Genomic DNA, 14,682 nt, shown 5'->3' with positions numbered 1-14,682 from the left:
ATCTATATCTATCTATCTATCTATCTATCTATCTATCTATCTATCTATCTATCTATCTATCATCTATATCTATCTATCTATCTATCATCTATCTATCATCTATCTATCTATCTATCTATCATATATCTATTATCTATCTATGTAAGTATCTATCTTCTAATTATCTATAATCCTTCTATCTATATGCACATCTATAGATCTAGATATTTGATATAAGGAATGAACTCACACAACTAGAAAAGCTTAGAAATCCCTTGATCTTCTGTCTGGGATCACAGAAGAGCATGTGACATTCTTGAAGTCAAAGCTGAGTCTAAACCCCTAAAAATTAGGGGATTTCAAAGTATAGCCCACAGTAGAAGAGAGAAGACTTATAAAACTGATCAGGTCAGCAGGCAGGCATAAAAAGGAGTGAGTTCTTCATTCCTTTTTCTTTTTGCCTCTTTTTAGACCCCAAAAGATTGGAGGATGCCTCTCTTCCTTGTCTTTACTTGAGTCTACAGATTCGCATAGCTGTCTCATGCAGAGGTACTCCCATAGGCACATCTAGAAAAGATATTTAACCACATATATGGGCATTCCCCATACAGAAAAGCAGACATAAAACTACTGCAATCATTCTAATTAAAATTATAGTTCATCTGTGATATGAATGTTATCTGTGTATTAACTATATTATCCTATTTCCTATTTTAAATTGCACTTTGGTAAGAACTAAAGATGTTCATAGAAATTAGCTTTAATAGATTTTAATGAGATTTAAATATTTTAATGATATTTTAATCTATTTGGATTCAATTGATTTTTAATGAGACACTAAGAATCTTATAAGCCCATGGCAATGACTATGATGCTTAGAAGGAAAAATGTAGTTTATGATCAATTCCATAACTTTCAATCATGTTCTCAAAATACCTTAAGTCTTGGTTGTGTACAGGAAGTTCTTGAAACTCCTAGGAAAGGGTTAAGTTGTCTATGAACTAGCACCTGGTCTCAATAGTTTTGATTCTTAAAAGAACAATGAGAACCCAAATTGCCTGCCTATCACTGCTAGGTCTATAATAATTGTGGTGGGAATGACCCCAACAGAAAGCATTTTAGAACAGAGAGGAGATTAACAAGATGCCATTATTTTCTCTAATGTAGTACCATAAGCAAATAAGTATAACTTTTCTTTGCCATGTAAACATCTTGTTGTTATTTTAGGTTTATGTGTACAAAGTTTCTTGTATCACTGTAATTTGTATTCCTCATTTATAAGTATATTGATATTATGTTGAATTCTTAATGTTCTGTTCTCATCTTCAATGAGGGACGATTTCAGTATACACCCACCCACAAAATTCATTCCTAGGACATAGATCCAAAGTCATGGCTCTTCAATTATGAAAAACATTGCTTAGACCCATGGTTCTCAACCTTTCTAATGTTGTGACCCTTTAATTAGTTCTTCATTCTGTGATGACCACCAACCATAAAATTATTTTTATTACTGTATTATAACTGTAATTTTGTTATTGTTATGAATTATAATGTAAATATTTGTGTTGGTCTTAGGACACACCTGTGAAAAGATTGTTTAATTCTCAAAGGGGTTGAAATCCATAGACTGAGAACCATTGACCTAGAAATAATTTTAGCAAAACTCATGACATTTTTGGTTGTCACAACTGGACATTGTTACTGTCATCTAGTGAAAGAGGTTACCTTACATCTTCATATCAGACACAGAACACTCAAATTCTAACATCTTTAGGTCTTACCACCTCTTAGGAGAACATGAGGGGTGGAATGCAGGGAGGTAGGAGACAGAAGAAGGGGGAAGGGCAAACTGGGGCTGGTATGTAAAAAGAAAGAAATTAAATTTAAAGAGAAGTATTCAATGCAAATATGCATAGAGGCAAAACACAAAGAATGAAAAACAGCAAATGTTTGGTTAAATGGCAAGAACACATCTATAAAAGGCAAGATATGGAAAAGTGAGGATGTCACAAAAGAACAAAATACACATGAAAAATGTGTTGGCCAGAAGCAGCAAATCAGCCCAGAGTCTTTAGAGAGCATCCTCTGTTCTAGCATGCCTCATACATGTAGCTTGGTTTTCATGCTTTGCTGCGTGCTCACCAATGCTTCACTGGAGAGTACAGAGGAATCACTGGCATAAAAAGTCTGCTGTTTGGATATGCACAGATATTAACTTACAAATTCCACCGAGTACTAGTCAAAAGATGCTGAAAATCTGTAAATTTCATGTTAGGATCTAAGCATTAAAAAAAAATCTATGAAAATAGACTTTAGAAAGTAATAAGAGGATTATGAGTTAAGAGTTTCATTTGCTCCTGTTTCTGGTCTTTTGCAGCTGTCTAGATTTATATTTATGAAATAATCTCTAAGAAACCAGGTGTTCTACGAAATGAACACTGATGGTTAATTTTACATGCCAATTTGGCTCAGTTGTGGTGTTTGTCTGTTTGATTAAACAAAAATTTGAAGCCATTATAAAGGCATTTTGTAGATTTAATTCCAATTTTTGGTTGGCTGATCCAGCCTAAAGGCAAGTGTCATTATGAAGACTTCAGGTAAAGGTCTAAGAAGAATAAAAAAAATCATAGAAAATATTTTAAAAAGGCTATAATACAAACTGCTTATAAATTTCCAGGCTTAGATACCCTAAAATCATGTGAGTGACTTTAAAAATCTCTCTGGAACATGATAGATTGAAAGGCAGATGAAAGAAAGCGAGAAAGGGAGCTAGGTATGAAGAGACAAGAGTAGGAGAGGGAAGGAGGGAGGGAGGGAGGGAGAGAGAGGTGAGACTACTACAAAAAGATATTATAGATTACATAGGTTAACAAGTACATATTTTTAACAGTCCTATAGAAATGAGGTAAAGCACGGAAAAGGTATGAGTTAGTTGAGTTCTTGCTCTTAGAAAGGGTTCTCTCTCTCAGTTTGTTGATGGGCCCTTGTCTCTGTATCCTCAGAATGCCATCTTGCCTTCAATGTGAATACTCATCTCAAAACAGGGATTGATATTTCCAACCTAATTAACTACAAAAGATAGTTTTCCAAATATTATTGCAAAGAGAATTAAAATTGCCTTACCTGAGTAGTTCATATATATGTATGTACGTACATTTATATCTAAATATATGTTACAGAGTGTGTGATAAACTAGAAATGTTCAGTTTGAAAGACTTTTGTTCCTTACTGATGTTTCCAGGCAATCTAAAAAACAAAGTATTCAAACTTTCTGCATTAATAATGAATGCATTTCTATCACAGGTTTTGGCATGTAGAAAGAGGGGTGAGAGAACAGAAGTCATGAGGAGTTGGTTTAAAGTAGATCTTCCAAAGAAGAGGATTATTGTGGATTAGTGGGCATAGCAAAGAGAGCTTAACGGAATATATAACCCCATATAGAAATAAATACTTTCTTATATAAACTGTTGCTTCATTAAAGAGTTGCCTACATGGGTCTTCTATGCTATGATCTCCAATATGTTAGTCCATAGGAATTTTTCTGAAACACTAGTGAAATTTTTCATGTGTTTAACCCTGGCTTTTTCCTCCAGTGCTTTCTGTAATGAACGACCAAGTAGTGTTGGTGCTGATGCCCTAAAGCGTTGTGCTCAAACAAGAACTGATTTCCATTACATCTCCACTCCTTCTCTAAACCCAAAACAGTTTAGAGGTGTGAGACAAACAAAATGAAGTAATTTCCTGACTTCAACCTATTAAGAGCACTGTGCTTAATATTAATTGAAACCGAAGGTAACTATTCAGTAATTCTCAGTCCTCTCTCACATTCAGTACATAATTGGAATTTCATTCAATGAATACTATACATGGTTTTATATAATGACTGATTTTTTTAAATCAAACAAATTCTGCTTAAGGTAACTCACGGAAAATCATGTATTATTGTTTATCATTTCGTCATAGTTTATCAGTGATATTTTTACTGAAAAACAGAACAAACACTTATTATAAACATTATGAAATGGTAACCTTCTATTTCCTTTTTAGGTAGTGTTATTGGTTAACAAGTCACCAGCTAGTTAGTGGATGTATTTACCTCTCTGTCTGTACAGGTCATGCTGTTTTCTCTTCCTAGTGAGTTAATTTGGCAGTAACAATAAGACAAACCTGTGTTGTTGTTGTTGTTGTTAATTGTGGGTCTCCTTAGATGGCCAACTGACCAACTACATTTTGGAGGGTTTACTTCTCTCCTCTAAAATTCTAGGCATTGTGGTGTATATTTATAATTTCAGCTACTCAGGTGGCTATGATAGGAGAATTTCAAGTTTGCAGCTACTCACTGCAAATTTTCAAGACCTTATTCAAAGTAAAGTTATTTTAAAACTTAACAGTATCTTACTTATATGTCAATGGTTAGCATGTGCAACAAACTAGTTTCAATCTCTAGCACCCTTTCTTCCCCATGAAAGGGATCTTTGTTCTAACCCTCTTTTTCCCCCTTGTCCCTCTGAGTTTAGACATACCTCCCAGACACCTTGCCATTTCTCTCACTGGTACTTTTCAATAACAAACCCTTTCCTGCCTAACCCTCTGTGTCAGCTGCTCTTCCGTGGACCTGAAGTGCTGTGACACATCAGTAAGGTTCCTTTGGTTTAAATGAAGTAATTAACCAACTAAATAACTAACGCTTTCTGCGTTTAATGAGTTTACATGACATCCTTGCCTCTTTGTAAAATCTTCTCAGTGTTTTTTAATGAATTTTATGCTTTCATCCCATTATTGACTTGTCACATGATGTTAAGCTAGAATCGTACTTATTTTCTTTAATTTTTTAATAATTTATTTATTGTTATTTTATGTGTATTGGTGTTTTGCCTGCAGGTATCCATGTGAGAGAGCCAGATCTCCTAGAATGGAGTTTCAGACAGTTGTGAGCTGTCTTGTGAGTGCTGGGAATTGAACCTTGAACCTTTAGAAGAGCAGACAGTGCTCTTAACCTCTTGAAAGAAGAGAATCCATATCTTTTTTCATCACAGTGTTTGGTGTATAAGATGAACTCAGTAATAGTTTTCCACTGAATGCCCCACTGAAACCAAATGACTGAAGCAATTGCATGGACCAATGGGCCCATGAGGGGATACAAGCCTTCCAAGATATGAAAGAAGACACGAGATAAGACACACTTAAGAAATTTTTCCAGTGCTTCTGCTTTCCTATCAAACACAATGTTGGTTAAACAGAAAGAAAAAAAATCTGAAAATAGTTAAAGTATCAGATGCATTGAATAAACATGTCATTTATGAAACAAAAACAAACTGGAATGCCAAGATTCATGCTAGAGATGTAAGTTTATTTAAAATAAACTTGAGTGGAGAAAATGATGAGGTAAGAAATTTACAAGGATGGATGGTAAAAGAAGTGATCCAAGAATTTACATAATATTTTAATTTACCAAATAATTTAATGCCAGCTCTCTCTTGCAGTAGATTTGTAAGGTCAAAGGTCCAAGTTACTCTTTCCTCAGAAAATTGGTTCTTCCAGGTAGATTATGATGCTGAATTCTAGAGACAAACGCTCATCTATCAATCCTAGATGTTGGAGGAGACGTTGGAATTCCACACGGTGCAGAAACCATCCCAAGACAATGGGAGTGTTCAGAAAGCAGACCCGCAAAAGCGAGAGCTAAAGCCTGGCTGGTAATAAGATGACTGAACACTCTTGGTGGAAAAGTAACCTGGGCGGTAGAATCCGGACCCACAGCCCTGAGAGCGAATGCCACAGCTTCCATACCCAAAAGATCCAAAACCGGAATTGCCATATCCAAAAGATCCACCAAAGCCTCCGTGGCAGGGCCTGGAGAAGTACTGCTTGGGCCGGAAACAGGATGTCTGGAAGTAGCTGGTCCCGGCACATGGTGAGTGGTCTTCAAGTGGCTCCTCGAAGGTTTCTTGCTGTCCGTAGAAAGAGGAGCCCAGCTGGAAGTTCTTTGGAGAATAGACAACATTGCTGCTGGGGTAGAAGGAGCCATAGGTGGAGAATGGCTGCCTCAAGAAACCTCCACAAGACTGTGTGGAGTAGTTCCCAGAGTTGCAAACGTAAGACATGCTGTCAGGAGTTCTGGTTTCAGTTGAGTGGCAGTGATGAATCTGCGTCTGTGAGTGCCAACATCTAACACGGGTCCTTATATACCAGAGAGATGGGTGTAGCAGCCTGTGCTCATCTGAATGAGAATGCCTAATTAGCCTCCAGTAAAAACCGAAACACTTTAACCTTCAAAGGACTTGTTATGAATGTGCACTTCTAGATGAAGGGATTTCATTAGTTTTCAAAGCAAGTATTCATGAAGCAAAAATGCTATTTCTCAATATCTACAGTAAGTGGAATGAAAGCCGATATTAGTGAGGATTTAAGATAGATGCTTCAAGATGTGTTCAGAAGGATGATGCAGCAATAATCCTGCAAGGTTCAACACTCTACCGGCATTTCTATGTTTGTATACTAGAAAGAGAATTACGACACTCCAGGCTTAGAAACTCAGTGAAAAATTTAAAAAAAAAGGTAAATCCCTATTTTATATTTATTTCTCCAAGTGTTGTGAACATTAAGAAAGAAACAATACAATATTAATCCTTAGGAGGAAAGAGATTCAAGGTCAGTGTTGTTTATAACATTCTTTTTCAACTTGTGTTTGTGCACAGAATTCTAGAAGGTTGAGAAGACTGAAGTATGCCTGAGTGCTTAGAACATTATATTTTAAAATGTTTGTCAGAATCAGAACCTCTTTGTTGTCTTGCCTTTCTTCTCTTCTCTTGGTTTCTTCTACTCCTTTTCTGTTCTTTCCTTATGGGGGACACGTACAGGGCCTCATGTAAGTTCGGTGGAATATGCTGTCAACCCTTTCATTTTTCATAAAAGTTAGAATCCAGTGTCCCTTACCTTCACTGCTTCACGACAGAAGTAATCAATAAGCTTAACAAACTTGCTGATCAAAATACTCTCGTCTTCTTAAACTTCATCGCTCCCCTCTTGGTGGTACTGCTGTCACTGGTAACAAAGAAGCACGCCCTAAACATTATTTTATGGCCATACAAGTTTTTCTTTCAGATGATGGGGCTTTTATTGCAAAACTGTTTTTAAAAATTAAGAAAGTGGAGAGTATCTGTCGCATGCAGATGTTAGGGAAAAATTAAGAATCTGAAGAATTCACAGTTATACAAAAGACCCCTGTATATTGAAATGTGGACAGGATAAGGTATCAAAAGGTATGAGAATTTGATTGGAGAAGAACTGACTTTGGGGTTGCTAATGTTATGTATCTATCGATTAGCTTATATATCCCTCCTAGAAAACTGTGCACTGGGATTTTTCTATACGTTTCCATTAGGTGTGGCATAAGCAGCAGAGGTGGTACAGGAATATTAAATAACCCCTGCGAAAATGGAAAAACATTGTATATCATTCAGCCTCAATATAAATTATATTATATATTGAAAATGAGCCAAGACTAACTTTATGAAGAATTATGATTACTTGGTCTAATTTTTAAGGACAAATCCAAAGTGAGCTGCTTTTATAGGTAAAGAAACTTCTATCCTGAGAGTTCTGGGAATATTGAATCAGGCTGCTATAACTAGAATTCCAATTTGATTTAAAAAGTAACGAGACATTTGTGAAAATCTTTTCCACAGTCTAGATTTTATGAGTCTATATATTGTAAGCTAACAAAATAAAGAAGAAACAGAGGAAGAAGAAGGAGAAGGAGGAGGAGAAGGGAACAAAGGAAAGCAAATGGTGCTCTTTTATCCAAATAAACATTACTATTGTTGAGAACTTAAAGGAAGTGTTCTACAGTATGAAACAAATCAAGCAGCACCTACAGCCCTCTACACTTTCTCCCCCCCCCCCCAGGCATCAGTCTTCATTAGACTCCTGCACCGAGGTGGAACCCAAGCCATGGAAATTAAGGAAATGTGACCCTCACACTGGACAGTTTGCAATACTTGTCAGAAGCCCCTGAGAACAATTTAGGTCAAAGTGATATATGTTGTCTTCAGAGTGAAGGGAGCATCTCCTGGCTATGGTTCCTTTGGCCTGACACCTCAAGGCAATTGCTTTATAAGCTTTCTTGAGAATGAGCACCTTTAGCAGGTTGTGGGGACTGTTTTCAGTGGGAATTGATGACCATGATTAGAGTTATAAATATATTGAACGTTCAAGCTTTGTTTCTTTTAATACATTTTATCCTCTTAGGTGAATAACCTTTAGCATTCAAACTAGCCCAAAGCATAGAGTGGACAGCTCACAGCACAGTTAACCGCTCCCACCCTACCCCACACCCACCCATCCATACACATAAACAGATAAAAGTTAAGACTGGCATTTAATATATGGAATCTATTCCTAGGCAGATGCATGAGAAATAGGATCTCTCTATATTTCAGTAAAGCCATTCAAACTGAGGTCTGATTTTTAAAAAGTCCTCATACATCTTGCATATCCGAATGTGGATGACTCTATTCATCACAGAAACTTGCCACTTTGCGGTAGCAATCAGTGTGTGTTTTTGTTTCAAAGAAGTGACTGAGTGGATCAGGGAACAACTTTGCTAGCCAGATGGCAACAATTTTGGACAGATTGTGCAATGGGTATCAATTATTTTTAATTAAGCTAGCTTCCCTCAGCCCAGACAGTCTACCTCTAAAGCAGATTTCTGAGTGATGTACAGGGTGACCTTTTGCTGATGGAAGATGAATAATAGCTTTGAAGATTGAGCACTATTACCCGAATTCCAGGGCCACAGACATCACTGCTTTATCCAGTTGTGAAACCACACGAAAAGTAAGTATGCATTACTGTGATGGTATTTTCAATTCAATTAAAGCCACAGGTAACTTGTGTTCATGCGCCATGGGGATGACACACTCAAGGACGGGTATATAAATGCCATGTGTCCAAGCAGGATCATTCAAACTCTGAACGTTCTTCTCTTCAAAGACTTCTCTCTTTTCAGCATGTCCCGCCAAAGCTGCTCTGGAAACTTCTCCTCCCAGTCCTTTGGGGGCCACCTGCAATACCCAGTCTCTTCTTGTGGTTCCTCCTACCCCAACAATGTCTTCTACACCACTGACCTCCAAACTCCCATCACCCACCAGCTGGACTCCTCTCTCCACAGTGGGTGTCAGGAATCCTTCTGTGAGCCCAGGAGCTGCCGGACATCTTTTGTGACTTCCAGTCCCTGCCAGAGGCCTTGCTGCCACCAGAGGATTCCAGTGTCCTACAGACCCTGCCACTCAACTTTCTCAGGATCTCTGGGCTTTGGTTCCAGGGGCTTCCAGTCTTTCGGTTGTGGCTACCCAACCCTGGGCTTTGGATCCCATGGTTTCCAGTCAGTGGGATGTGGTGCTCACACTTTCTCATCCCAAAATTGTGGGTCCAGCTTTTATCGCCCAACCTGCTTCTCTACTAGAACCTGCCAGTCCGTTTCTTACCAACCCAGCTGTGGCAGTGGCTTCTTCTGATTTCACACTGGGGAAACTAGAAATGTAAAAGGTGTCTCCCACCTACTGTGTTAAGAGCTACACTGTCTTTTGATCTTCTGTGTACGCTAGGAATTTGACTTCTACCCACTCCCATGAATCCCTATAATCAAAACAAGTATTTCGTTTTCTTATCAATATACAAACATGTAAAAGTCAAACGTAGTTCTTTCCTCGAGTATCTCTTAGTAATTTCTCAGTCTGTGAATGCTTTAACTTTTATGAAGGAGAAACATGTAAGTTTAAATAAAAATATGCATTTGGACAGCTGCGCATCTTGTGAATACCATTATTGCTTTCATCTTCTTGTTGTCAAAACTACATCAAAATAACTCCTTAAGCTTTTCCATATCTTGCACTTACCATTTTAATTTTAAAAAGGAAAATCACCCTATTGTATTTGTAGAATATTTTTTTCAATTTTTGTTTTCTCCATCTGTTAAAACTTTCACACAGTGAAATGAAGAAAACGTATCATTAGGATGGAAGACCGATTTCTGCTATGTAAGGAATTATAAATCAGTATTTTGTGCAAAATATTTAATTTGGAAAGAATATTAGGTAGACTGTGCCATATAGTATTGGAAGAGATTATCTAGTAAAAATTCTAAAATATAAGCAAAATTGCAGATAAATAAGAAGTTGCATGATAATGAGTTAGGTGAAAAATAGGGTGCATTCACTCCACTTTGACTGTCAGAAAATATTCTGAATGAAATGTAGAGAGAGCCCGCCCTTTGGGGGCGGGATGGCCTCGGGCAAATGTCTATAAATTGGGGTGCACAGACGCTGGTAACCCCTTCTTCCTGTTTCCTGTTTCTGGGCATCGCGGGAACTTCGTTTGCGTGAGTGTGTTTTTTATATTAAAGTGGCGTTATCTTATACCAATTGGCCTGTATTAATTCGATCCGCCTTCAATGAAATCTCTAACACACACCATAATCCCTAACAAGTATAATGAACATTGTTCATATATTAATTATGTATTTTGGGATGTCCCAGTCTGGCTTTGTGTTTCTGGGATTTGATGAAAAACCTAAAAAAAACTATTAAAACTTATGGAAATGGCATAGAAGTGGGAAATCGTATTTGAATAATGGACTGTGTGCAAAGACCTCATGACTTAATAGTAATTTCTGGAGGAACCACTATGAAAGGTGGAGATAATTCAGCCCCCAGCCTCACCAGGTGCTGGTTTTATTCTGGTTTTGTCTCAGCATCCAGTATTGTTTGCTAATTGTCGCACAGTTTTCCCTTTCCTGATAATCAGCAGGAACTTCATCAGCATGCATAAGGGCTGGTCTAGTGAACCAAGAGTTTATTTTTGCTATGTGTCCATCTAGTGGGGTTCAAGACTGACGTAAAATTAACTATCTTTTGTTAGACTTAGGATCCAAGAAGTCTTCATTTTTAAAACATTCTTCTAAAAAAAGAGACCACTTTTCATTCGAAGTTGGCATGCATAAAGATCACGGTGAGAGAAATTATTGTTATAATATACAGGACAGTATGCTCATTTAAAAAGAAGACCTACATGAAGTTGGGTCTTTCTTGTTCCTTTCCAGGGTTTATTATGAGCAGATCCATGCCCAGCAAGACACAGTAATACCCATTACCAACCAGTAGGTGGAGGTAGTGGAGAAAGTTAGGTGTACTTGAAGTGCAGGCATGAATTTATACTGTATCTGAACACATAAAGAGTAATCTAAACCCTCTAGCTACGGTGGTGTGAGCACACCTCATATCCTTAAATACACAACTACTTATTTTATTATTTGAAACAGCATCTAGAACTTGAAACTTTGAAAAGTGATCCTTTTCTAAAGCAATCAGTTAAAAATGCATTTTTAATGTAGAGAGAGTTATATTTATATTACCAGAGAGGTTTCTTGTGAGCATACAACTTGCATAATAATTGGATGACATCCCCATGACAGTAGGTGCCATCATTGGAAAGTTTAACATGTAATTTTATTGAAGACACATAGTCTATGTGTCAACCGGATAAGAATAATGGGCCTGGGGAATGCCACAGGGCTTAAGAGAAAGTGCTACTCCTTCACATTCTAGAACAGTTCCCACATCTGGGGACTCATAATTGCCTGTATCTCCAGCTCTAGGGCCATCAGACCCCTCCGAATGTGTGGTGACTGCCCTCAAGGGCACATAGCTATAAACAGAGCCTATATATATGTATATACATGTGTGTGCCTGTGTGTGTGAGTAGGTGTGTTATAAATATTTATTTGTAATTATATAAATGTATTTATATTTAATTATATATAATTTAAAATAAAATAAATGTTTTAAAAGAAAGAATAGCAATTAAATAAAAGGCCAATTTAAACAGAATATGCCAAACCTGCATAAGCCCAAGTCAGAAGAAATTAAGGCATGGAGAAGACGTGTAGACACATTTTTTACCCTAGTCATGCAATAATTGCCAGTTGTTAGCTGGTGGACAAAGAAGGGTCAGTTTATTTACTTATTTTTTTTAAAGAGTGTAGCCCTTGGTCAGTTGATCATACTTCAGTGGTAAGACCAAAGATTTGAGGAGCACAATCTGCTCTTGGATATTTTTTAAGGACATAAGGTGAATGGATAGGAAAGGAGGTTGGATTTTGGATTTTGGGACAGTTGGGGAATGAATACGATCAAATAAAACTTTGGAGGAGACAGTCTGAAGGAACTAATTAACAGATGGCGATTGCTCAGTTTGGGGAGACAAAAAGTTTTGTTTATGAATAAACTTTGTACACGACTTTACATTTATTTTAAGAGCTTCCCCTAACATAAAATTAGTATTTTATGCTTATATTTAAACAAATAAACATAAAACTAATAAAAGATGCAAGCCCATGAAGAAATGTTTTTCCCTGTTGGACTGACCTGGGGTAGACAACTCTGAAAGTCTATCCAAATGTCCTTGAATGTAAGGAATACAAGTAAATATAAAAATAGATGTTTGCAAACAAAATAAAAGAAGCAGTCTGACATGTCATGAGCTCCCCAAAAGAATCCAAATCTATGAGCAAACTAAAAATAAAGGATACAATACACTGAGGAGTCAGCTTGCACAGGTTTATTAGATTGAAATTTTAATTTTCAATAGCTCTTGGATGAAAACCAAAGAGAACATATATAATTTTTCCAAAGTGAGGAGAGAAAGGAATAATTTTAATTTATTCACAAATTACAGAATCTCCCAGAAATTGAAAATCTCAGAAAAAACAGACAGAGTAAGAATGGGTAGGTAAGAAAGCAATGACTGCAGAGCGTAGATATATTGTTTGAAGATGCTCAACAGTGGACTCCATGGAGGATGTTACCACAGGCTGGTTTACAACAAGGGTGGCAGGTACTACCAGGCAGGTGAGCTGGATAGCAGAATCTTAACCCATAACTCTGGAAAGGGACGCCAGAGACTCTGCAATACAGCGATTCAAGACCACTGGGTCCACAACCCACTGTGTAGCACCGGCTAGATCCACCATCCAGGGAATGGAAATGGCTGGGCCCGAAGCTCAGAGACCCAGCATATGTCCCCTGGCAGGGACTGCAGGGTGTGGAGCTCCTGCGGTAGGAGCAGGCTGTCTGGCAGGGACTCAACACCACGTAGGATCTCTGGCAGTTGATGGGCTCAATGCAGATCTCCTGACAGCCACTGTGTAAAGAGGATTCCTGCTGGCAGGTGCTGGGAGAACAGCTAGTGGTGCTGTAGACCAGGTTAGAAGAGCCACAGGAGCAACCTGAAGAGGGCAGGCAGCGCCTCCAGGAGGTGGAGAAGTTTCCAGAGCAGCAGTCACAGGTCATGTTGACAGGAGATGTGAGCTCAGCTGGATATACCCGAGAGGATCCTGAGTTTGAATGGAATCTGTGCAGAGCTGGGTTTATATATACTCAGCAACAGGTGTGGTACTCAACAGCGTAATGCTTGTCCTGTGTGTTTTGTCCTTTACAAAGTGCAACTCACTAATTTCTCTATAATTATAGAGACATTTGAATGTTTTTCTGCACAATACATTTATGGCTGTTGTAATTTCACTGTAACAAAGGACATTGAGCTACTCCTATTTCAGAAATGCCATGATTATTTTACACTCAAAATTATTTCGTCATGTCCAGGAAAATCCTTTTTCCTCTTGACACACTTTTTGTGCATTTTGTCACGGGATGCTATGAGGAAAACATTTTTCTTTACAGGGTATGGAATGAGAGTAACCACCTTATATTTTGTTGGGGACTTGGAAACACCTCTTCGGGCTTGATGTGGGACCTACTGAAGATGAACCCTAAAGTCACCATTTTCTCTCATGTTTTAAATTATTTTCTGTGATTTAAACAGCATAACTCAACAAAAGGATAAAAGGAAAAACGGGGGTAACATAGAACCTAGGAAGAGAGAGCGGAAGACTGATTGGATGACAGGAGCTGTGGGAGCAAGGGACAAACTAAGCCTCACAAGTGGGAATTTTGGACTCATTGAATGGAGTTCATCTTGTAAATGCCCAAAACATAAGACAAGGAAATAAATTTTAGATCCAGCACATCTGACTTGTTGCTTGATGTATCACTGGTGTGCCTGTGGAGATCTCACTTCACACTGGTGGGATCGTGGTGATTTCACCCCTGCCACCAAGAGACACAGAAGTTTAGTAGAATGTGGACCTTTCTGCTGTTTTTACAATGTTTTGGGCAATGACTGAGCCCAAGAAAGACAAAGGAATTTCAGGAAACTCTGCCTGCCAGCTTTAACACATGGTACCCCAGTGGCCTTAAGCAACAAACTGAGCTTGTATAATTCTTGGGGAAATTGTCTCTTCCTTCTAAGCCCTCTTAAGCAAAAATACAGAAGGAGAAATACAGAAATATGAATATATTAAATATTGCTTAAACTATTTTGACTGTAAAATTTATTATTTTATGGATGTCAGAGATTTCAGATGAATGCTAATCTCTGGCATATCTAATATGGCTGGCAAAACTATTTTAGTTGGTTACTTATTTTAAAAACATCTGTGAATTTTAATTTGGACACTGGTTACCTGGTATCTAAGTAATGTCTGCTAAACAAAGTTTTAGCCCCTAAAAATTTTCTAAAGAATAAAAATAAAATAATAGATGTTATGTTCATTGGATATCAGTAGAAAAGAAAGATATATTC

General features: G+C 37.7%; 3 protein-coding genes across 3 annotated transcripts; 1 reads left to right on the top strand and 2 right to left on the bottom strand.

The window, feature by feature from the left end:
- Positions 1-5,636: 5,636 nt before the first annotated feature.
- LOC101999298 (keratin-associated protein 15-1-like) lies at positions 5,637-6,086 on the bottom strand. Its single transcript, XM_005345359.1, has one exon. The coding sequence runs from the start codon at positions 6,084-6,086 to the stop codon at positions 5,637-5,639; it is 450 nt and encodes a 149-aa protein (XP_005345416.1).
- Positions 6,087-8,993: 2,907 nt separating this feature from the next.
- LOC101986989 (keratin-associated protein 14-like) lies at positions 8,994-9,500 on the top strand. The gene has a single exon (XM_005345324.1). The coding sequence runs from the start codon at positions 8,994-8,996 to the stop codon at positions 9,498-9,500; it is 507 nt and encodes a 168-aa protein (XP_005345381.1).
- A 3,318-nt stretch (positions 9,501-12,818) lies between these two features.
- LOC101999015 (keratin-associated protein 13-1-like) lies at positions 12,819-13,331 on the bottom strand. Its single transcript, XM_013353199.1, has one exon. It carries the CDS (start codon positions 13,329-13,331, stop codon positions 12,819-12,821), a length of 513 nt encoding a protein of 170 aa, XP_013208653.1.
- Between the last annotated feature and the right edge of the window lie 1,351 nt (positions 13,332-14,682).

This window comes from Microtus ochrogaster, chromosome 2, assembly GCF_000317375.1.
Source record: "Microtus ochrogaster isolate Prairie Vole_2 chromosome 2, MicOch1.0, whole genome shotgun sequence".
Lineage (NCBI taxonomy): Eukaryota > Metazoa > Chordata > Mammalia > Rodentia > Cricetidae > Microtus > Microtus ochrogaster.
The sequence above is the reverse complement of the archived record's forward strand: the minus strand, read 5'-3'. Positions and strand labels throughout refer to the sequence as shown.

Coding starts and splice junctions, on each gene's coding strand:
- LOC101986989 (XM_005345324.1), top strand. CDS start 8,994: ATGTCCCGCCAAAGCTGCTCTGGAAACTTCTCCTCCCAGTCCTTTGGG.
- LOC101999298 (XM_005345359.1), bottom strand. CDS start 6,086: ATGTCTTACGTTTGCAACTCTGGGAACTACTCCACACAGTCTTGTGGA.
- LOC101999015 (XM_013353199.1), bottom strand. CDS start 13,331: ATGACCTGTGACTGCTGCTCTGGAAACTTCTCCACCTCCTGGAGGCGC.